Genomic DNA, 23,044 nt, shown 5'->3' with positions numbered 1-23,044 from the left:
GTCTGGGGTGGCTTTTCTCTATCACTCTGCCTCCCCCGCATTCCATCTGAGCTGGTATCTTCTCTCCCTTGCTTCTGCCTCTTCATTTCTCTCCCTCGCCGCTCTCATTTGTCATCCTGACGTCTTCACTAGGTCATCTCACGCCGTAAAGCATCTGCTGTTGAAGTTCGTGGAATGATCCGTAATCAAGCCCTGTTAGGGCGCATGGTCGCTGATTGTAATTCGTTACCCTTCTGAGCGCTGCGGCTGGACAGAATAATTTAGCAAACTGTCTGTGGGCAGTGCCTAATTTGTAATGAAAGAGGTGCCGGGGTTCAAGCAATTTTTTTTGCATTTGTAACTGATGCAGCAAGCCCAGAGGTGCTGGGGCTATGAACTGCCACTCCTAGAGCACAAATTAAGCACTGGCTGTGGGACTGATGGAACCCGGTTGGCTGCTGCTGAACAGTTTCATTCAATAAGGGTCTGTCAATACAGTTTGCTGTCAGCTGTCAGTTTGCGGATGGGTTTAGGACGGTACCATTAGAAAACTGGCTGCCGTAGGGCGCGCTAGGAAGGCTGTGTGTACATGTGACGAGGACGGTGGGTGGGTGCCTTTAAAAAAAAAAAAAGAGTCAAGTCAATGTATTGACTGATGTGGTTTGTTGTAGCAATTCAAACAAGTGCCGTAATTTAAATCAGTCATGTGGGGCTAGATTGCCCCCGGACTGAGCCGCCACACAAGGGCATAGGAGCCTCCGTACACTGCTGCATGGCCTTCATGGGTCTTGGATCCTGGGGCTGGGCACTTTCTCCTTTCTCCCCCCATCTACCATGTGGGAGGGGAAGTGGCCAAGGCTGAACTCTCCCTCCCCCAATGCACCAGCCGTCACACTGAGCTGGCAAAGGGAGAGGACAGTAATGTGATATGGGTAGGGGCCAGCAGCTAATTACTACCCTGCTAGAGCAAGAGGAGTGCAGGGAAGGAATGGTGCTTCCCTGGCGTCTGATGCCTTCCCTCTGCTACTCCATGCAGCTCAGCTTCGATTTCTGAACTGTGGCTCATCCTCACTCAGATGGCCTCAGTGGGGAACGGGGTTTGCCATGCGATTAATTAAGCCCCATCATTACACATTGGGGTGACATCCTCTAAAACCACGGCCATTCACTCTTCCGGGAGGTCGGACCCAGGGGCTACCTTCTCCCTGTTGTGACAATAAAAATCACAGGCCACAGCCGTGCTCCCCTGGGGAGAGAGGAGTGGCAGAGACGGGGTGATAATGTTGAAGTTTGGGTAAACGGGGCTTGCATCTAAGGGTCTTGGTTGGGGTGAAACAGAAGCTGCTGGCCTTACAAAGAGACTTGTGTTGTGCTCGCAGCTCATCTTGATGCCTCCAGCTCTGCTCTTGTGGTTTATGGTGTCGACAGAACCTGTTAATGGAAATATAGCCTCGAGTAGGGCATATCTTATCTCTCGTAATGCATAGGGCATCTGGACTATCAGTCAAGACACCTGTGTTCTGTTCTAAGCTCTGCTATTGATTCACTATAGGGCCTTGGCCATGGTACCAAATCTTTCTGTGCTTCAGTTTCCCCACCTATAAAACAGATACACCTCCTTTCTAATGGGCTCTGAGATCCAGATGATGCTATAGAAGTGCTGCACATCACGGCCATGACTCAGGACAACATACAAGCATGTGTTTAGCTTTTAGCGCATTCTTAAGTGCTGTCCTGGAAAGGAATGCTTTCCTGAACGGGGGCCTCCGGGCCTACTGCTGCCGGTCTTACTCACATCGAGCAGCACCTCATGACTCAGCGAGCCTCTTAATTTCAGCGTGACTGCTTGCATAATAAAATGCTACTCCCCCTGTGTAGAGGATGGCATGATTCAACTCTTTGTCATTATCGAATAGTATAACCTGTTGGATTTTACTCTCATGCATTTTCAGTATTGATGCCTCTGCTGAAAACCTTGGTCACACCTCACCCTTACCAAATGCAGAATTTCAGCTCCCGTCCAGTGCGGGTCTATTCACAAGCCCTTTAGCACACTCTGTCATGCCAAGATGCTCTAGCACAGAGGTTCTCAAACTGTGGTCCGTGGACCACCACTGGTCCATGGGTAGTTCCCTCTGAGGTGCGTGCCTGGGCGGCCGCACACAAGAGGATGAATGGAGAAGACACACATGTAAGGTGAGGTGGTGGCCTTGGGGGGAATAGGTGAGAGGGGGCAGTGGGGTGAGAAGAGGGGGTGGGGGGAATTTGGGGTGTGCAGGGCTGCGGCGGCCAGAGAAAGAGGCGACTTTCCCCAGTTCCAAGGCTGTGGCTGGCGAGGAGAGACGGCCCTCCTTCCCAGCCTCAGCTCTGTGGCTGCTGTGGTGGGGGAGAGACCCCCTTCTTCCCAGCCCCAGCTCAGGGGAGAGAGGGCACATCCATTGCATTAGAAAGGTAAGACGACTGATATTAAAATATGAGTTGTTTGCTCTTATTTGTAGAACAAAAAAAGTTAATTATTATAACCTTTTTTATATAAGGCTTTTATCTAAAGCGCTTTACAATAGTTAGCTAACGGTACAAACAACATTTGGAAAGATCAGCAAGTGGTCTCTGAGACCCTCAGCAATTTTCAAGTGGTCGTAAAAAAAAAAAAAAAGTTTGAGAACCACTGCTCTAGCACAAGACGCAGGAACTCTCCGCAGTGTAGCCAACTCTTGCAACATGTGCCGTTTTTCCTAAAGCCCCAGCTCCTGGAGTCATGTGAGACTGTAAGCTCTTTGTGGCTTTTGCCCTGTGTCTGTACAGAACCTAACACAGTGGGGTCCTGGTCCATGACACAGCATGGAATCCCCAATCCAGTTTGGGGTGCACTGTGCTTTTTCTAATTTGGGGGCCAGACCCTGCCTACTCTCCCCAGCCCAAGCCCCCTTTGCAGTTTGCAGGAAGGGGCCCTTGATTTGGAGATGTACAGAAGCTGTTGGGAAGATACCTGGAACTGAACAGTGTGACAATCTCAGCAGCATCTAGCTGCGATCCTAGCAACAGGGAAACAGATGCACACCAACATCCTCTTTACCGCTGGCAGACTGAGTGAAGGGGGTTTGTGCAGCCAGCCTGTCAGGCTCTAGGATTTGAGTTCAAGATAACTTAAAACAACCTCTCTCTGCTCATCCTTCCTTCCCCCACACCTCTCAGTTTTTATCTGCACAGCTCTGGGTTTGTTTTTCTCTTTTCATCTGAGATCCGCTGTACGAAATGCTTAATTTCCAGAACGGAAAGTGAAGTTAGAGACTGCCAATACATACAGAAAGAAGTGTGATTCTCAGTGTCGTTTATGGCTGGTTGAATAGAACAGCCACGAGCAGCTGCAATACACAGATTCACTGGCCATTCCCCTGCCACGCCCCTTGGGACTCCAGCCCCTGCAGTCACCCAGGCCTGTGTGGGGCTAGGAACTTAAGAACAGTCTCTGTTGCACCCTGCATGGGGACACAAAGATCCAGATCCGAGCAGCTGAAATCCAGGGGTTCTCTTTCCCCTTGGTACATGGATGGCTTAAACAGTGGCTCCGGTGAGTCTCAGCTGAGAGGGTAAGGGATGGCTGGGCCACGGGCCCAAACTCCCCGCTCCCCCCGTGCTCCATGGTGGTTCCACCAAGGCAGGGGAGGCCTTTTCTGCGGGGATAAGACTCCAGTGGCTGGATTTGCCAGTCCAGCCCCTTAGTTATTGGATTAATTTTGCTGCAGCCCTCAGAAAAACTGTCCCCAGTCGTAGGGCCCCTGACAGCTGTTAACGATCCAGGCCCTAGCAACCCCGCAGCAAACCCTACCCAAACGAGCAGGGAAACATAACAAACCCCAATCCCCCTGCCCCTCTGGTTCCCCAAAGAGCCCCTCCCTTCCCCCACCCACAAACTCCCCAATCTAGGGGCTTTGCCGCAGACTCCGCAGATCCATGGGAGGAGCCAGTTTGAAAATCCAGGTGCCCTGCTGGGGTCTGACCTTAGAAAAGGGCTTATTTGCTGCATACTTCCAAGCTGGTGCCTTATACCTGTCAGCCCCAAGTGAATTCTTGCTGCTGAGTGTCAGAGCCCAGTGTGTGTAATGGAAATGCTGACAGGACTCCTGGCTAGAGCATCCTACGGAGCAGTGTGGTAATTAGCTGTTGATAAGGAGATAGTGTTGCCAGATTGATTTAAGCAATAAAGCTCCATCAATTGAGGCTGCTCAGCAGGAAGTAAAACAACCCATCCATCTGCTGAGCGGAGAGTCAAATAACGTAGCACTGCTCACTAGAAAACTCACCGTACCCCCGCGGGCAGGAGGGGATCTCCACAGGCATCCTACAGTGCTGAACGGGGAGGGATCCTCTTTCCTCCTGGGCCCATGGAAGCCAATGGAGAGAGTCTCACTGACTTCCACGGTGGCTGGATCTGGCCCTGATCCGATGCCAGTGAAGCTGCTTTCCCCAGATCTCTGATGGCGGCAAGGAACGGATGCTCTGTGTGTGTGCTTGTCTGCTGAAGGCCTTCTACTGAGGTGAACTTCTGTAGCCCCAGACGGTGGGAGGCAAAAGTCCTGCTCCTGGACTCTTGAAGAAAACCCCAGACCCTGCTTCTGACAGACGGCCAAGAGCCAGCAGCCCAGTGCTTGAATTATGGGGAAACAATAGGGGGGTCCTGACTGGCAAGTGGCTTGCTTCAATTTAAACAATAGGGAGAAGGAAGGGGGCCATAAGGCAGAAGTGAGGTGGGCCCAGGCTCCCCATAATTCAAGCACTGAGCTGTTCTCAGTTTTGTTCCCAATGCAAATCCCAGACATAAGGTCAACATCCGACGTGTCAGCAACCCCAGGTAGTCAAAAACCATGAGTCAGGCCCCAAAAATCATGAGATTGGCTTAAAAAATTCATTTTGAGTTCTTTTCATTTGGATCCCGAGCCTTCAGGGAGCACTCGGGTCACACTTTCAAGCTTTCGTCTGCAACCATGGGGACTAGAAACAGTCAGTTTTTAATGAACCCTGAGATTCTTGTGCAGTCATTTGACTTCAGGATCTGGGACCTCCAGAAAAACAGCATAAATTGCAAGGCTTGTGATTAAAATCACGAGAGTTGGCAGCACTGCTTGACTGCAGTGACACCGGTATGGGCGAGTGACACTGATGCAGTGTCAGCGGTGTTACTCCATGTTTGCCCAGTGTAAGTCAGAGGTGAATTTGTTCCTCTGCCACTGGAGTCCAGTGTTGATTGGAAGAACCTGAAAAGAAGCCTTGCTTGCAGTTGAAAGGCGTCCAGAATAACATCCCTTCCTAAAACATTGCACAGTGGAAACCTCTTTTAGTGCAAGTAGAAGAGGCGGAGGGAACATCCCTTGTCTGTGTTGTTAACAATACCAGGGAATATTAAAATCACTACATTTCTTAATTGCTTTTTGTCACTGCTGCTGTTGAAGTTGCATTTTACATTGAACTTTCTCTTTCAGATTCTCACACTAGTTTTCCTTTCTGATTTTCATATGAAAGACAATGATTTTGTGTGTGGATTGATATGACTGCAGAAGGACATTTAAAATTCCACGCAGTTTTCGACCTGCCACTGCACTGCCAGAAGGGATGTGGACAAATTGGAGAGAGTCCAGCGGAGGGCAACAAAAATTATTTTTGTGGCACATGACTTATGAGGAGAGGCTGAGGGAACTGGGGTTATTTAGTCTGCAGAAGAGAAGAGTGAGGGGGGATTTGATAGCAGCCTTCAACTACCTGAAGGGAGGTTCCAAAGAGGATGGAGTTCGGCTGTTCTCAGTGGTGGCAGATGACAGAACAAGGCGCAGTGGTCTCGAGTTGTAGTGGGGGTGGTCTAGGTTGGATATTAGGAAACACTATTTCACTAGGAGGGTGGTGAAGCACTGGAATGGTTACCTAGGGAGGTGGTGGAATCTCCATCCTTAGAGGTTTTTAAGACCTGGCTTGACAAAGCCCTGGCGGGGATAATTTAGTTGGTGTTGGTTCTGGTTTGAGCAGGGGATTGGACTAGATCAGTGGTTCTCAAAGCTGGTCCACTGCTTGTTCAGGGAAAGCCCCTGGCGGGCCGGGCTGGTTTGTTTACCTGCGGCGTCTGCAGGTTTGTCCGATCGCGGCTCCCACTGGCCGCGATTCTCCGCTCCAGGCTAATGGGGGCTGTGGGAAGTGGCACAGGCCAAGGGATGTGCTGACTGCCCTTCCTGCAGCCCCCATTGGCCGGGAGCAGTGAACTGCGGCCAGTGAGAGCCGCGATCGGCCGAACCTGCAGATGCGGCAGGTAAACAAACCGGTCCGGCCCGCCAAGAGTTTTCCCTGAACAATCAGTGGACCAGCTTTGAGAACCACTGGACTAGATGACCTCCTGAGGTCTCTTCCAACCCTAATCTTCTATGATTCTGTGTGGATGAATTTGAGTCTTAAGTGACTTGCCCATGGTTACACCCCGAATCAGTGTCAGAATCAGGACTAAAATGCAGGGGTCCTGATTCCATGTCCTGTGCTTCAACCACTAGAGTCAGACCATGTAACTTTCTCTTCTCTGCTTCATAGTCCCTCCTCAGGCACCTCTGTTTGAATCCTGCCAGGCTGTGGATGCGCTCGCTCTGTGTTTGGTTTATATCACATCAGCTTTTCACTTTTCAGTCCACCAAAGCCTAACAGCAAGGTTTCATTCTTCACTTTAAATCCCGTCAGCTCTCTTAGGGGGAGCTCCCTGCCTTCTACAATGCTATGGTATTGCTTTACATTTTAAATGAGTTTCCTTCAACACCAAATGCTTACAGGGCTGCTGCCGGCACCTGACACCTCCTCTGCCATCCTTTAAGTTGCTTTGATCCCATTGCTTAATTTGACTCCGTACTTGAAATGACCTCAGTTTCCAAAACCATTCAGCTTACGTGCCAGGATAAGCTTGAGCACTGCTGTGTTAGGGGGTTACTGGTGGCTTCCAGAGAAGCCCCTCTCCCCGTGCCCTCCTGCAGAAGGGGGTCAGACAGTAACTGCAGCTGTAGGAATGTTAGAGAAGGTGCTTGAGTGGTGTCCTAGGTTTGCCGAGGTGCCATTCTCACCGGCCCCAGTTCCACCTGCAGGGCAGGCCTGGAGGATAACCGATTTCACACTGTTACTTGGAGCTCAGACGTGGAGCTGCATCCTCCCCCATGCCCTAAGAGACTAGAGAACACGACTGCTAACGCTTCCAGAGCCAGGTTCCCGGCGCTGGGCGGACGTTGACTAACAAAACGGCACCTATTATGGGAGACATGGTGGCAGGAGCTCTCGCTAGCTCCCTGAAATGTCATACAACCAGATCAGCTACCACGCCAAGGAGCTGAGAGGGTGAGCGCCCCCCTGGTCCTTGTGGGCTTGTAAGTGAGACCCAGTGTGCCATGCACCGGCTGGGCAGATTCAGAGACAGCTGAGAGAGCTAGGAGATTGCTACATCCATCACCAAGAATAGAACCACGGAAATGTTCCACAGCTGGAGAGCAGGGCTCAGATCAGACCACGTACGAAGACCGAAACCGTCCCTCCTTTCTGTCTGTCCGCTCCATGTGCGTGTGTGTGTGTTCCTAATGGTTCCATCACACACCTCCCACCTGGCTAGATCAGAACAGAATGGAACACAGAACATCGGGGCGGAGCTGGCAGGCACCTACCCTGCTTAGCAAAGTTTCTTCTTTGTCCCATGGGGTTTCTCAGCTGATCAGGTGCCAAAGGCTCTTGTTTCTGAGATTCTCCTTTTACTCAATTCAGCTAAATGTGTCATTTTGGCTGTATGTGGTTTGCTGGAAAAATGTACTCACGTCCCTTGAATATATTCCTGAGAGGAGAGCGGAGCCAGAGCCTGATTTCTCAGACCCACAAGCTCACAATTCATGCCTCATGCCAGCCCCCCAAGTTTGCAAGCCAGTTCCCAAATTGTACTTGGAGGTGCCGTGGTCTGAGTGCTTCGAGCAGGGGTGGGGAGGAGGGCAGAGAGGCTAAAGATGATGGTTGTGTGAGAGTGAGGGGATGACACCCCCCCCACACACAAAGATAAAGTCAGTGGGGGGCCCCCCAGCGTCCTAATGCTGGCTCGAGGAGCGGGGGAGGAGGGGCTTATGTCAAGTTGGCTGTTTTCCCAGATCAGCTGAACCAGTCCATCACCCAGAGCACCAGCTGTTTCACCAACTGCAAAGCCCGTGCTAAAAGCCCAGATGGAGGGGAGGGTGCAGGCGTGGTTCAGGGAAGAGCTTCTTATGCCCCCTGGATATTTCTCTTCTGGTTGGACTGTGGCTTGGAAACCAAAAGCTGGATTTACTGAACTGAGCGGGAGTTTTAACAAGCCATTAGCTTTGCACTTGGCTAATGTTTACCCCTCTGGATGCAGCGTGTGGGGAAGTGAAGATGCTCTTTCCGCCCACTGGAACTGTGGGATGGGAGGGCCCGGCCCGGCCCGTAATATACATGGGCTTTGTGCAGGGCGTGGGAGAGCTTTATCCGGTGTGAACTGTGCAGCCACAGACGTTAGAAGGACCCTATAGGACAGCTGCAGGCAAAAATGCTCCTTGGACTTCACAGCGATCTCTCGCTTCGGTTTCATGCAGTCAAAATGCCCCAGAACCAGGAGCACACTGGGGAGTCTTGAGTCCCTTCCCCCATTCTCTCTCTCAGCTGGTTAAGAAGAGGGTGAAGGAGAACAGGGTGAACTATGTAGAATCAATCAGAAAGAATGGGTTCCAATTCCAACCCACCCCCACCCCCCAAAAACCCCACGTGCCGTTGGATGGATCAGGCCCAGACAGAGCTGCTTCTCTGTGAGACCCAGACAATCTCCTGCTTTGGTCGCGGCGACCATTAGACTCGCCCACGGGCTGGCATCTCCTGCTGTGGTCAATATTTCACAGGCAGTTGATGGTTACCGTCATTGCTGTACCTGTGCATACTTTTGCATCGTGAATACTATTGTATTGGAGATATTGCTCATGTACATTCCACTCATTATCTCCCCCACCCTCCGTCATGCAACATAAGGGGAAGAAATAGCAATGTACTTAGAAAATCCTCCATAGATTCTAGTCCCTAGTGGGTGGGGAAGGGAAAATAAGCTGTGCCCAGTAAGTGCCTGTATAGCTTGGGCTTTCTTCTGGGAAATGATGAGGCAGCTGGGACTCGGGAGCTAGCTTGACTTTGTTCCATGCATCTGTACAGCCTCGAGTTGCTATCTGGTCTGCTAAGATAAGCCGGGTTGGGCTCTGTCATTCCTTGAGTGGGAGACCTGTAAGGAGCACGCAGGAGTTTCAGGAAATGATGACGGGGAGGAGAAATTGACATGATTCCGTCTGAGTCAGGCCTGCGATCGCTCAGCATGGTGTTAGATGGAGATGTCACCACTTGGATCAAGTGCAGCATTGAGGTTCACCCGATCTGGGTTTCATTGTACAAAAGAACAAATCCTACGTGCTCACGGTGTGAAATTACTTTCATTTTAGAGTAAAGGGACAGTCTCAATTTGAAAATGGAATTTAAAGTATTTAGGTAGTACACCTGTCCTGCCAATTTTCCTGTTTTCCCAACCACATTTTCCTATTAAAAACATTTCTCTCTTCCTTGCTACTGTATGAAAGACCCATGTAAGCAACAGGGAAAACTGACTGTGGCTCAACTGGGAAAACAGTGAAACTGGCTCTACACAAATCACTGTCAAACAATAGAGGGGAAATATTTGTCCTCTATTTTCTTTCAGTTGTAGTCGCTTTAGGTGGTACCTGTTACAAGCACAGATGAAAATGTTCAGAGAGGAGGGTGATGTTAAGCTAACAGCATCCTTTAAAGCAAAACAGCACAAGAAAGAACAAAAGTCAAGTCTCCCGGGGAGAACGCAGTGTGTCTCTTCTGTGTAACAGGCTGAGCCCTGAGATCAAAATGGCTGCTGAACTGTGCTCACAGGGCGAGTGCTTAGACGTATAAAGTTATAGGGCATGTATAACGCATGGAAAACAAAGGCATCACAAATTCACAGTGACATGCATCACGCTGGCCTCTTGCAACCATTAGAATATCCCATGACACTTTGCACAAAAGTAGGGCTGTTATCTCTGGTTTTCTGGAGAAATCCCAATGTAAATAGCTACATTGTGCCTCTCTAAATTCTGCATGTAGTTTCCATTGGCTAAAATAATCTTCCCTTCCCCTCCTAATAACAGTTGTGTCGTGTTGCAGTGTGCTGTTATATAGCCACTGAGCACCTCCCCAGAGGTAGCACCTGCATGAAAGCTGTTGTGCAAAACTGTGATTAGTTGGCTGTTGGTGGTGGTTTTGGCATGTTTGGGTGAGTGAGTCTGGGACAGAATGGTTTAAATTGTCACTTAATGCCCTGGAAGGCGCTCAGTGATGAGGTTGGTATAAGAACCTGAACAGACAAAAGTTCAGAAAAAACTGCAGGCATGGAGGCAAAAACACAGCCATGGCATAATCATGAGCCTATGGCTCAACTCGAGGGGTTTGAAACCTCTGCATGCGATGTTGGAGTCCAGCTGCGTACAGGGGGCCCAAAGAAATTAAACACGGACCGCTGTCAGACAGGGGCTTTTGAATTCTGACTGTCTGGGGGTGGTGCATGCTTCCTTGTGCTGCTTCTGGGCACTGGCCGTAATTAGGAGCTGGTCTGGCTGTGCGAGACAGTCTGTATGCTTCATGGAGACTTGGAAGGAGAACTGAGTTCCTGAGCTAGCACTTGTGGCTTAATGGCCAGAGCCGGCGCTAGGAATAAGCAATTGCTTAGGGCCCCAAGCAGCTCAAGGAGGCCCCCTATTAATCATTAGTATGTGTTATGGAGGAGCCCCCAAAATATTCCTGCTGAGGGCTCCCAATGGGCTAGCACTGTCACAGTCCATGGCTGCCTGTGGGGGCAGGGGCTTTGCTTAGGAGGAGCCATATATCCCAGCTGGATAATATGCCACTGGGTACAAAGGGCACAGAGTACAAAGCCAGAGTCAGGCTTTTTAATCAGCAAAACAGAGAATCCCAATCAGCTCAAAAGATTCAGAGGTTCAGTCCTGCGAAGCACCCAGAACCTGAGGCTGAGTCGAATGGTGCGGACCTCTCAGATCTGAAACAGGAGGCTGAGTAGCTCATGAAATTAGGAGTTGTCTACCTGGGAAAGACTTTCCAGATTAAGATAGGATGTGAATGTAAAGTGGAATAGCTATTCATAATTCTGCAATTGCTCCCATGTAGACACACTTATTCCAGAGGAGCTATTTCATCATTCTTATTCCAGTGAATTTCCCTATGTAAACAAGTCCTAAAACTGTTCTTTGGGGTTGCTGGTTGGGATGGGAGTGTGATGTGTTCTGACGCACATCGTCCAGCCCTGGCTTGGACCAGGGAATTCAGGGGGGTGCACAAATGGAATTATGTTAAAATAAAATGGAACAACAAAAAAGTTTTGGTTCAGGATTCAGTTCAAGTCAAGCTGAACAGACGACTTGGCTATAATTCATAACACTTTGTACTCCATAGTCCTTTGCAGGGAGGTATCAGAGGGGTAGCCGTGTTAGTCTGGATCTGTAAAAAGCGACAGAGTCCTGTGGCACCTTATAGACTAACAGAAGTATTGGAGCATGAGCTTTCGTGGGTGAATACCCCCTTCATCAGATGCATGTGGTGGAAATTTCAAGAATCAGTCTTGCCTGCATATTTATACCTGCCTCTGGAAATTTCCACCACGTGCATCTGACGAAGTGGGTATTCACCCACGAAAGCTCATGCTCCAATACTTCTGTTAGTCTATAAGGTGCCACAGAACTCTTCATTGCTTTTTGGGGGGAGGGATAGCTCAGTGGTTTGAGTATTATCCTGCTAAACCCAGGGTTGTGAGTTCCATCCTTGAGGGGGCCATTTAGGGTTCTGGGGCAAAAATCTGCCTGGGGATTGGTCCTGCTTTGAGCAGGGGGTTGGACGAGATGACCTCCTGATGTCCCATCCCATCCTGATATTCTATGATCCAGAGTGCCTCACAAGCAGCAATGAAGTTAGCTCTCCACCACCCCGGTAAAATAAGACGACATCTGAGACACAGAGCATTGAAGTAACCTATCCAACCGCGTATAGTGAGTTAGTGCTAGAACTGAGACTAGAGCCCAGACAGCCTGATGCCCAGCCTTCAGCATTCACCACTAGACCACGCTGCCTCTCAGCCTGGGAGTTTATCAAACTCTCTGAAGCAACAGACATCACTAGCTGATAATATTCTGGGGGACACTCCCCTAGGATTAGATGGTACGTGCCTGTCCACTCCTGAATGGAGAGCTGAGAACAGGAGTTCCGAATTCTCTGCTCCTCTCGGTTAGCGTTTTTGTTTTCAGAGGCCTGAGGGAGATGTACATTGAATAACTCAGACACCACTGTACATGCCCAGGGCAGCTGCTTGAGATATTTGTACAGTTACATGAGCCTATGCATCAGGACTTGTCAATGCCAATGTTCCCTATGAACAGACGTTCTGGAATTGTGCATTGCCTGGGTGGAGAGACTTGGGCATGCAGATAAGGGGCGAAGGGTCAGTGTATGGCAACGGGAATGTGCGGGATTTGTCCAAACGATGTATTGACATGTGAGGCATCGGCATGTGATGACGGCACACTGGGGCGGGGGGCGGCTTTGTCACTCGCTGAGCCAGCGTCAGGATGGGAAAGCAAGGACCATGCAGCGTGAGGAGCAGGATTGCAGTGGGATTGTTTTGTTCTGTAGGAAATACAAACAGGTGGAAAGCACTTAGCAGGGGCAGAGCACAGGAGGTTAAAGCTGTACAGGGAAGTCAGGGTGAGGTCTGGAGAGCCAGTCTGGGCAAGCTTTAGATGTGTCATGTATTGCTCCCTCTTTCCCCTTGAGGTAGGTGTGTCTGTCTCCATTGACTTAATCCATTTTCCCCTTTCCTCTTGTTTCTGGGAAGTAGGACAGAGCCCTCTGGACCCCCTCCATAGTTTGCAGCCCCCCTTGTCCCAGCTGCAATGGTTTCGTCCTGAAGTTCAAACAAACACTTGGGCCTCTCGATGAATCTTTAAACCCGATTGCGAGAGAGGGCCCTGCTATCCTGGGGACTGGGACACAGCAGGGCTGGGTCTGTTTTCTGCGTCCTTCCCTTCCGCAGTGACAAAGCGTCAATCAGGCTGTAATGGAAACTAAGAGAAGCTGAGTGGTACAAAGTGACGGCTTTGTGATCCCATCCTCAACTCACCCCACGGTACCCTGGTGCTGGGAGGTCCCAGCCAGCCCCTTAGGCAGTCTATTGCAGGATCTGGGGGCCACTGGAGTGGTGTGTATGCAACTTCCAGGGTGGGGAGGTGATGAGGCCACACACAAAGCAGCATACTCAGTCCGTGATCATTATTTGTGTGGGTTTGGCACCTTCTGTCTCAAACCATCTTAAAACCTTTACTGCATTGAGCTTCACAGCTCCCACTTCCCCAGTGTGGGAGCCAAGTATCATCACCCCCATTTTACAGATGGGGTCACTGAGGCTCAGACAATTTAAGAAACTTGTCCAAGACCACACAGTGAGTCAGTGGCAATGCTGGGAATAAAGCCGTGCTCTTCTGCACTTTAACCACTAGACATTCTTCCCCCTCTGTGGCATGTTGTAAGGCAGTCAGGTAAGGAGAATGCAAACCACAGAAAAGAAGAGGTTCTTAAATGACTCAGGATGGCAGACTGGTATGAGAGCCAGGGAGCCGTTTCAGAGGATTGGCAATCACCTGGTTTCCTAACCTCTCCAAAATAAATTGCTAAATGGGCAAGTACAGTTTGGGGAGAGGGGACGCTGAATCCTTGTTTCTAAATATAATAGTGTCTTCAAATAAGCTCCCCAAGTGCTGCTGCTCCAGCCAGCCTGAGGCCTGGCACCCGAGGATTAGAACAGAAACACTGATGCAGTCCTGAAGGTGAGCAGTGCCGATTGGCCAGTAGAAAAGTGTTGGAATATCGGACAGATCAGAGGCTCAGAAAAAAACCTGGGGCTCAGAGGGGTTGAATGCGATTAAAATCGTCTCTGTGGGATTTGAACTCTCTCCTTGGGATGGGTTTTGTTCTTTGAGTGTTTGGATATAAACACATTGGTGTGTTTAATGTAAATTCCCTCTTACACCAGGCAGCCTGGTCTTGCTGATTGTTCTGTGCAAGGAGTGAGGTTACGAACCATTTCCTGGGCGCAGTCTAGTGCTTCGAAGAAGCAGGGGTCAAGAGGCGGACGGACGCAGAGTGATCCAGAGGCCTGGCTTGGAAAGTGGGTGCTGGACCTGACTCAGTTTCCCCATCTGTAAAGTGGCAGTGATGATCCATGCTCAGGGGTCATATGGAGATTAAAATTGTTTGCAAAGCAACGCTGGTGATGATGATCAGTGCTAATGCTAAGGGACCTGACTTAGGCCACGTGGCCACCTCCTACCAACCCTTTCAATACCTCTTCCCCCCCGGAATGTTTACAGTAGGTTGTATTAGAGAAAGTGTGCCCCCTGGGGGTTTGGAGGAGGCCAACACAGAGCCCTGGGCTATACAGATAGGCCAAATCTAGGAGTAGGATGAGGGGGGGAGCTCTGTAAGGGGGACATGAGGAAAGTGGCCCCAGGGAATGGGGCAGGGGGAAGAGATACCCCAGGAGAGAGGAAATGAAGAAACCTGGAGTGAGAGACTGCGTGAGGAGTAAGACATGGGAGCAGTAGAGGAACTAGAGAGAGAGGCACAGGTGTGGTGGGGCACAGATTTGGGGGCGGATAAATGAACAGGGAAAGGGGAAGACTATGGCAGGCAAAGAGGAGGGAAGAAGAAGGGAGACAGGAATAACCAAAGGGAAAAGGAAACACACAAGGCAGGGAGGGAAGGAAAAGAGGAACTGGTAGGAAGCGAAGGAGAGGGAGAGCAGGGCCACACAGACACAGCCTCAAGGAGAGGTGGCGTATAAGTGGAGACATAGGTGCCAACTTTTCCTGGTGCCGGTGGGTGCCCTAACCCCGCCCCGACTCCACCCCATCCCTGCCCCCATTCCAACCCCTTCCCCAAAGTCCCTGCCCCTGTTGGACTCCTTTCCCAAATCCCAGCCTCGTCCCCGAGCCTGCCGTGTTCCCCCTTCTCCCTCCCAGCCCTTGCCGCCGCAAAATAGCTGTTTTGCGGCAGGCAGCGCTGGGAGCTAGGGGGCAAAGCAGGGATGCAGCGCGCTCGGGGGAGGAGGTGGAGGTGGAGGCGGAGGTGGCGGGGGGCGGGAGCTGCCGGTGGGTGCAGAGCACCCACCAATTTTTCCCCGTGGGTGCTCTAGCCTATGAGTGGAGATGTGTGTGTGTGTGTAGTTCCAGCACTGATTAGAGAGGGACACAAAGGGACGGATTTTCCATGCTCAGTTCCTACTCATTGGCCTAATTCTAGTCCCATATTAGTTAATAGGAGCTTTACCACGGAGAGATGTCAGTGGGAGCACAGTTAGGCCCAAGTACTCAACGTGCTGTGAAACCTTTCTGCTGTGGGTAAAACCCGCGTTGCCATTTTATCACAAGTGTTATGTTTCATGTTTTTCTTAAAGCCCCAGCTCCTGGAGTCATGTGAAAGCCTCATTTAAAAAATAGTAAATTTCTAGCCTTCATGGTTATGAAGAAAGTCATGAAAATGTGATCTGAGTGCATCTTACATGATCAAAAGTAGGAGGTAAGGAACCCCCAATTGGGATAAAAGTCATGAAACATTTTAATAATCTCATGATTTTGGGAGGGCAAGTTCATAACTGTTGAACGCGTGGGGATGGCACTGAAACTGTTCTGCGCTTGGGCCGGTGACTGTGGTTTGAGTGTTTTGTTTTTCAGGCCCAGAAAAATCCCAGGAGAACAGAGAGGAAACCGTCCAGTTATTTTTAAAACCTTGTTCTTTACTTCCTGTCGTGTATTATTTATTACCCATTATCATTAGGATTATTCCAGGGAAACTGTCTTTAGTGGCCAACTGAGGGACCAGCAAAAATTAATCATCTAGTGGAGCTGCATCTTTTGGTAAAGGACAAACACAGCTGAACTGGAGACTATTGCATAAGGCAGGGGTCTGCCTACAGAAAGTGATTATGATGATTATTATTATTAGTCTGTATTGTGGCAGTGTGTAGGAGCCCTAGTCATGGTCCAGGACCCCATTGTGCAAGGTGCTGTACAAACACATCAAAATGACAGTATCTGCCCCAAAGAACTTACAATTTAAGGCTATGGCTGCACTAGAGAGCTTACAGCAGCACAGCTGTACCAATGCAGTGAGGAAGTGAGGGCTAGAGGGGAGGGCTAGCTCCATGGTTTGAGCATTAACCTGCTAAACCCAGAGTTGTGAGTTCAGTCCTTGAGCGGGCCATTTGGGGCAAAAATCTGTCAGGGACAGTACTTGGTCCTGCTGTAAAGGCAGGGGACTGGACTCAATGGCCTTTCAAGGCCTTTTCCACTTCTGTGAAATAGGGACATTATTATATGGAGATATACCTTCACCACATGCCTATCTAGATACTGGTTAGAGCAGGGGTCAGCAATCTTTCAGAAGTGGTGTGCTGATTCTTCATTTATTCACTCGAATTTAAGGTTTTGTGTGCCAGTCATACTTTAACATTTTTAGAAGGTCTCTTTCTATAAGTCTATAATATACAACTAAACTATTGTTGTATGTAAAGTAAATAAGGTTTTAAAAATGTTTAAGAAGCTTCATTTACAATTAAATTAAAATGCAGAGCCCTCCGGACTGGTAGCCAGGACCTGGGCAGTGTGAGTGCGACTGAAAATCAGATCGCATGCCGCCTTCGGCACGTGTGCCATAGGTTGCCTAACCCTGGCTTAGAGCCATGAATTTTAGCAATCACACACATGGATTGCCAACTCGCTCTATTTAGGAGGGACACTTTCTGTGTGTTAAGCAAAATCTCTCTTTTTTTCTACTGAGTCCCTATAAAAAAAATACCCACCCAACCGATTTCAAAGGAGTGCCCCTGTTCACCTCCCCATGTGTCCGTATTTATAACTTCCAGATGTTGACAGGACTGCGTTCAAACCCAAAAAGGAGGAAAAGTCTGTTGATTGTAGGTTCAGGGTCTCTGCTGGTTTCCTGCATTTTCTCTCTTTGTTAACATACCTAAATTGGAGTTTAAGAACACAAGGAAAAATTTCTAGCCTTCCAGTGTCCTAACCTTTCAGAGTGGCAACTGATCCACCATTGTCCATTTTGAGTCTGCAGATAGCTGGGGCAATTGCATGGATTACTCTCATTCATCTCAGGGGGCTGTTAACTTTCAAGTTGAATCATTATCACTTTAGTGTTGGCTTTGTTAACCCTTTCTTTACTCATCTTCCTGGCAGAAGCTTCCAACTGCTGATGTGCTAATCTAAAAATACAGCTGGATGTACTTATCTCAGCCTGATGTTCTCCTAGGTAATATGGCTGTGGGGTTTTGAATACACAAAGCATTTAATATTCTTTCAGCTGTTTGAAAAACTCAGACATGAAAGTCAGTTTCTGACCTTGGGATTGGGACTCCATGTTTGCAGGATTGCACCTTTTAGCAACAGTGACAGCTAATGAACAGTTTTGCCTGGTTCTCTTTGTACTTAATAATAGTTACAATATGTGGATTCAGCATTTGTTTGGGGGCTCAGAGCCCATTGGTTAAGATCCACAACCCCCTGGCATCATGAACCATGTACTGGGTCAAATTCAGCCCTGCTGTAACCCATTTGCCTAGGAGTCTTCACCTCTAGCCCCTTGATCTCTGGTACAGCAGGACTGAATTGCTTCTGCTCTCAGGCCTTCTGCACCCACAGAGGGCACCTAGGACAGGCCATGCTGGATCAGACCAATGGTCCCAATCCTGTTACTGACTTGCTGGGAGATCTTGGGCAAGTTATTTCACCTCCTTGTATCTCAGCTTCCTCTTCTGAACAATGGTGGCACTGGCTGTGATCGGCTTCAGAAGTGGACAGCCCTCGGTAGTTACTGATTGCATAATACCTCCCAACATTTCCAGTGGCTAAAGTGGGACAGGTCCTGCCCCCCGGGGGTGGGAGGTGTGTGTGTCAGGTGCTGCCCGCGGGGTAGGCAATTGCAGAGCGAGCCTGTCCTGGATTCACTCCGCAGCGGCTGTCCCATGCGGCTGGCTGGGCTCGGCTCCCCACTGCGGCCGTTGTGACTTGGTCCCTGGCGCCACAGGGTTGCAGCACTGCTCAGGTTTGGCCCAGCCCCTTGATGGCTGCAGGGCAACCTGGCCAAATCTGAGTGCATGGTGCTACTCAAATTTTGCCTGGTGACTACCCTGCCCCCCCCCACATCAGGGGGTCCAAGCCAAACCCGAATAGCACTGAAACCCTGTGCACCAGGGACCAGGTTGCAAAGCCCAGAGTGGGGAGCCATGCCCAACCAGCCCTGTGGGACAGGAGCTGCTTCAGCTGGGACGTGGGGTTTCAAGGGTCAAAGCAGGACAGTCCCCCCAAAAGCAGGGACTGTTGGGAGTTATGTGATTGTTCAGTGCGTTGAACATGCACGGTGCTACGGGTTAATCTCTCTCTCTGGTCTGGTCTATATTACAAAGGTTGCAATGGTGTAACTAAATCAAATCATAAGTATCAGAGGGGTCGCCCTGTTAGTCTGGATCTGTAAAAAGCGACAAAGAGTCCTGTGGCACCTTATAGACTAACAGAGGTATTGGAGCATGAGCTTTCCTGGGTGAATACCCACTTCGTCGGATGCATCAGATGTGATGAAGTGGGTATTCACCCATGAAAGCTCATGCTCCAATACGTCTGTTAGTCTATAAGGTGCCACAGGACTCTCTGTCGCTTTCTATAAATCAAATTATAGTCTATTTAGACTCCCATGCAAACCACTAATGAACATGTCCTTAAACTGAATTATTATTATTACTGTATCACGTAGGGACCTCGGTCCTAGGCCAGGACCTCATTGTGCTAGGCCCTGTACAAACACAGGCCCCAAGGAGTTTATAGTCTTCGCTTACTTGATTGAGTTTAATTTGATAATTTACCAAGATAAATTAAATCACCATAAACCAGGCGTGAAGGGGTTTAAATCTGGCTCCAGCAGAGCCTCCACTGTTGTGACTAGAGTGATTTTAAATAGATTGAGTTACAGGAGGGCAGCTCTTCCAAGGCAGACCAGCCCGGCCTCTCTCTGTGCCGGTTTCTCTTGTGTGTCTCTCGCCCTTTAAGCTCCCTGCCAGGGTCAGATTTTCAAGGGCTCATCATCGCTCACAGCTGGGGCCAGTTTCTCCCAAGCGCTGAGCTTCTCCCATCGAGGCACCTGCATCAGGCCAGGGCCCTGTTTCTAACAGGGCTCGGAGCAGCTCCCCCCCCGCGCTCAGCTCTTCTGCCAACCCGCCGCTCCAGCTTCCGGCGGGGCTGGTTTGCGGTGAGCGACTCCCGTCCTTGCCGGAGTCTCCGCTCCCGCGGCTCCGCCTGGGGCCGAGGCGCGCGGCTGCCCTTCCCCTTCCAGCCGGCAGGGCCCACCCCAGCTCCAGCGCCGCGGCGGGGCGGGGCGGGCCGACCTCGGGGCTTCTCCCACGTGTGGGTGGGGCCAGGCTGCCCCGTGCCTGGCAAACCCGCAGGGAGCCGGGAGCCGCCGGCTGCTCGGGGCGAGGATCCCGCGGAGCGAGCCCGGGCCGGGCGGGTCCCGATGGCGGGCTAGCGGCCCGGTGGCGCCCATGGTGAACCGAGCGCGGGCGGAGCGGCGCGATGCCGGGGCGGGCAGCCCGGAGACCATGTTCGAGGGCTCGCGGAGGATGCGGAGCCTGTGGGACGGCGTGAGGCTGGAGGTGGCCGGCGAGAGCGGCAGCCCCGTGGTCCTGCACAGCTTCACCCAGCTCGACCCCGACCTGCCCCCGCTGGAGGTGAGGCGCGGCGCGGGAGCCTGGCCCCGGGGCGAGTCTCGCTTCCCCGCGGGGCGGCGCGGGAGCCTGGCCCGGGGGGGAGTCTCGCTTCCCCGCGGGGCGGCAGCCGGAGCGCCCGGGTGGGTCACTCGTGCAACGAGTTGGTGGCTCTCAGCAGAGCTCAGTCCGGGGGACGCTGTGCTTTTACCGGGGCAGTAAATTATTATTTTTGTCTGAGTCCAGACACCAGAGAAAATCATCGTAACCCGCCCCCCCCCCACAGTAATAATAAGTAAATAAGATTTCGGTGTCTGTTCAAAAGCACCTGGTAGTTTGGCTTTGGCCCCTGTCTGCCTATTGAGCACCCCTGGTTTAGACCCTGTGAACGCCTGCCCCAGGATTCACCTACAGCAGGGGTGGTTGTATGGCAAGTAAATAAGGCTTTTAAAATGTGTAAGAAGCTTCATTTAAAACTAAATTAAAATGCAGAGCCCCCCGGACCAGTGGCCAGGACCCGGGCAGTGTGAGTGCCACTGAAAATCAGCTCATGACGGCTGCCATAGGTTGCCTACCCCTGACTTACAGGCTTTGTGTTTCATTCCCCCCTTCCCACACAACACTCGCTTCATAGAAGACAGATTCCCCCTGAGATTTGGTGCTCTGAGTTATTGACATGATGGCTAAAAACCACTTGGGGGTCCTTACCTGCTTTACAGTGCAGGTAACCATTGGGGAGTGTGTGGTGTAACTTTACTCCTCACAGCAGCGGTGCATGTGCATGCTCCCTTTTCTCAGGATAGGGATGCCTGGCTTGGCTTGCGGGTGCTATGAGTTTGCACAGTCTCTGCCTAGCGTGTTTCTGATGCTGGCTTGTGTTGTGTATCTGATGCTCAGAAGCTGAGCCCTGGCATGGCGAGGGAGGCCGGAGCATATGGTGCAGGCTGTTTGGGAAGGAGAGGAGCACAGTTGAAGGTATTTTGGCAGCACTTTTTGCCTTTATCTAGGAGTGGGTAAATAGCTGCCCTCTGTGATCTCTTTACTCTCCCTTATGCCATTATCCTTCTGGCAGGCTTGCTGTCAAGCTGGAATATCTGTTAGGAGAAACCAGAGAAATGCGCGCCATCTGATGCAGCTAGCGGAAGGGAGCAGAGAGCTAGAATCAGGACCTCTTAAATATTTTATTTGAGAGTCTGGCATCCTGCTGGAGGCTTGCAGTACATCTGCTCAGTCTCTGGCTTCCTGTGACGGCTTTGGGCCTGTCCAGGTTGCAAAGAAAGGACCCTAGCATCCTCCCCCATGGTGAGGAAGACCATGGGGATTGGCCTAGTAGGACACTCAGTGGAGGATGCAGAACTGCCATACTCTAGGGCAAGATCCTGGACCTTTCTATGTAGCACCAGCCCCTTGCAGCTCTTGCTGACTTCAGATCCAGGGTTTGCTGGTGGGAATTGTGCCTGCCCTTCTAGGGGGATGTGTGATGCACAAAACAGCCGGTAGAGTAGTGGCTGCTTTTTGTCAACAAGGAGTTGGGTTATGAAACCTTCACGTGTTGGGAAAACATTGGGGACCCTGATCAAATGAGAGGTTCAGGGAAGGGAGTTGGCATAGCATAACACAGGAAGGGAACAGGGGGGCTCTCAGGTCAATGTTGGAGACCCACAAAGCATCCCTTGGTATGTCTCTGCAAGCAGCACTATGCCCATCAACCACTTCTCAGTCCTCTGGGTCAAAAAGAGCACAGTGCCATTCATTCACTAGGACAGTGGCTTTGGCTCAGTGGTGAGAGTTCAGGGACCTTCCACCCATCCCTGGGTAACTCATGCTGTGTTTCACAGCTGGCTCATTCATTCTGTCTGGTTCCTTCCATTGATGGGAGGGGGGAAGTTGAAGTGTGGCCCAGTAGTGATGAAGAGATTCAAACCAGAATGGGTCAGCAAGATCCATTTCCATCAGGACTTACACCCCACCCCACCCATGCTTATCCAGCCCTGGATCTGGCTTGCTGGAGAGTGGATCACCATTAAAACTTTTGGGATTACTGCACAGATAGCTGGGGAGGGAGGGAAGGCCAGATTTAAATAGGTTACAGGGCAGAGTAGTTAGCACTGCGATTAACAGCCAGTCCGCATGGCAGAGGCAACTTCCTTGAACAGCTCCCTGCCCATGTAGAGCCCTGGTCTCTCAAAATCCCAGATAGGAAAGAGGCTTCTTGGGATGTTGTCTGTGTCACCCCAGGCCTTGCTTGTCTGGTCCTCCTGCCCCATGGCAGGTTTTCTAGAAACTGGCCCTGTCAACATTGTAGAAAGTTCACAAACGCACCATTGAGTCTGTTTTCCTTCCCTCCCCCTTCCTCCTGCTTCTCTCTCTGAGGGGTGGGTGTAGTGACATTGTTTAGAGCACATCATCTGCTTCTTGTTATGTCTGGCAGATACCCCTGTGCTTGCGGAGCCTGGCTCTTGGCTGGGAGAGTATTTGGCGCAAGGGGGCGGGGGGGGGGGCGCCGTTCTGCTCATGGCGCTTCTCCTGGTGGGAAAACGGTTGAGCGTACTGAAGCCCTCGTGCACTCTGGCTCGGGTCTCGGAGTTCAGAAGTTTGGCAGGACCCCAGGACTCGCAGCAGGGGTTGGAAAAGGGGGATTGGGGGCATGGTGTTGGAACAGAGCTGGCTTGCATCACCCCCTGCTGGCAGCCTTATGGTAAAAACAGTGAAGGAGACACTTGCTTGGATATTTGTTTGGTGTGATTGCCCCTCCCCTCTTCCCCCGCCCCCCAAATAAAGAGCCCCCCAGTTGATCAGAGGATTTATCTCAGTACTTCTCCTTTTTGTTGATTGGCAGAAAGAGAGTCGTCTAGTGGTTAGAACCATAGACTCGGCATCAGGATTCTTGGGTTCTATTCCTGCCACTCCCTCCCTCTTTGAGCATTGACAAGTCACCCCCCCTCTCTGTACCTCAGTTTCCCCATTGATAACATGGCCATATTGCTACATACCTAAGAGGGGTGTTGTGGATTAAGGCTAGGAAATGGCTTGGCGGGCCTCCGAAGGAATATGCTTTGACATTGCTGCTGTTATGATTGTATTGTATAAGGGCCTATTCGTTCCTCTTTGAGTGAGTGTTTCTGTGTTGTGACCGAACAGCTGGAGAATGGCAAACTGTTAAATCAGTGCAGTTGTGGCAACTTC

General features: G+C 50.7%; 1 protein-coding gene and 1 long non-coding RNA gene across 8 annotated transcripts in view; both read left to right on the top strand.

Annotated features, from left to right (window-relative positions):
- RALGDS (ral guanine nucleotide dissociation stimulator) overlaps positions 1–23,044 on the top strand; it is a 103,324-nt gene that overhangs the window by 41,603 nt on the left and 38,677 nt on the right. The window contains exons 1-2 of one of the 7 annotated variants that reach the window (XM_044992214.1): positions 19,510–19,882; positions 20,756–20,833. The exons of 2 other annotated variants lie outside the window; for them this stretch is intronic. In XM_044992214.1, coding sequence (XP_044848149.1) covers positions 19,697–19,882; positions 20,756–20,833 — 264 coding nt within the window. In that variant the 5' untranslated portion in view covers positions 19,510–19,696. Of the gene's footprint in view, positions 1–19,509; positions 19,883–20,755; positions 20,834–23,044 lie in introns of those variants that run through there. 4 more of the 7 variants (XM_044992212.1, XM_044992209.1, XM_044992210.1 and 1 more) reach the window with 4 other exon arrangements.
- Positions 12,668–14,330, top strand: LOC123352324. The gene is made up of 3 exons (XR_006574140.1): positions 12,668–12,870; positions 13,826–13,919; positions 14,126–14,330. It is a non-coding gene; the product is annotated as an uncharacterized LOC123352324 (long non-coding RNA).

The sequence above is a fragment of the Mauremys mutica genome, chromosome 18, assembly GCF_020497125.1.
Source record: "Mauremys mutica isolate MM-2020 ecotype Southern chromosome 18, ASM2049712v1, whole genome shotgun sequence".
Lineage (NCBI taxonomy): Eukaryota > Metazoa > Chordata > Testudines > Geoemydidae > Mauremys > Mauremys mutica.
This window is presented reverse-complemented; position numbering and strand designations above follow the sequence as displayed.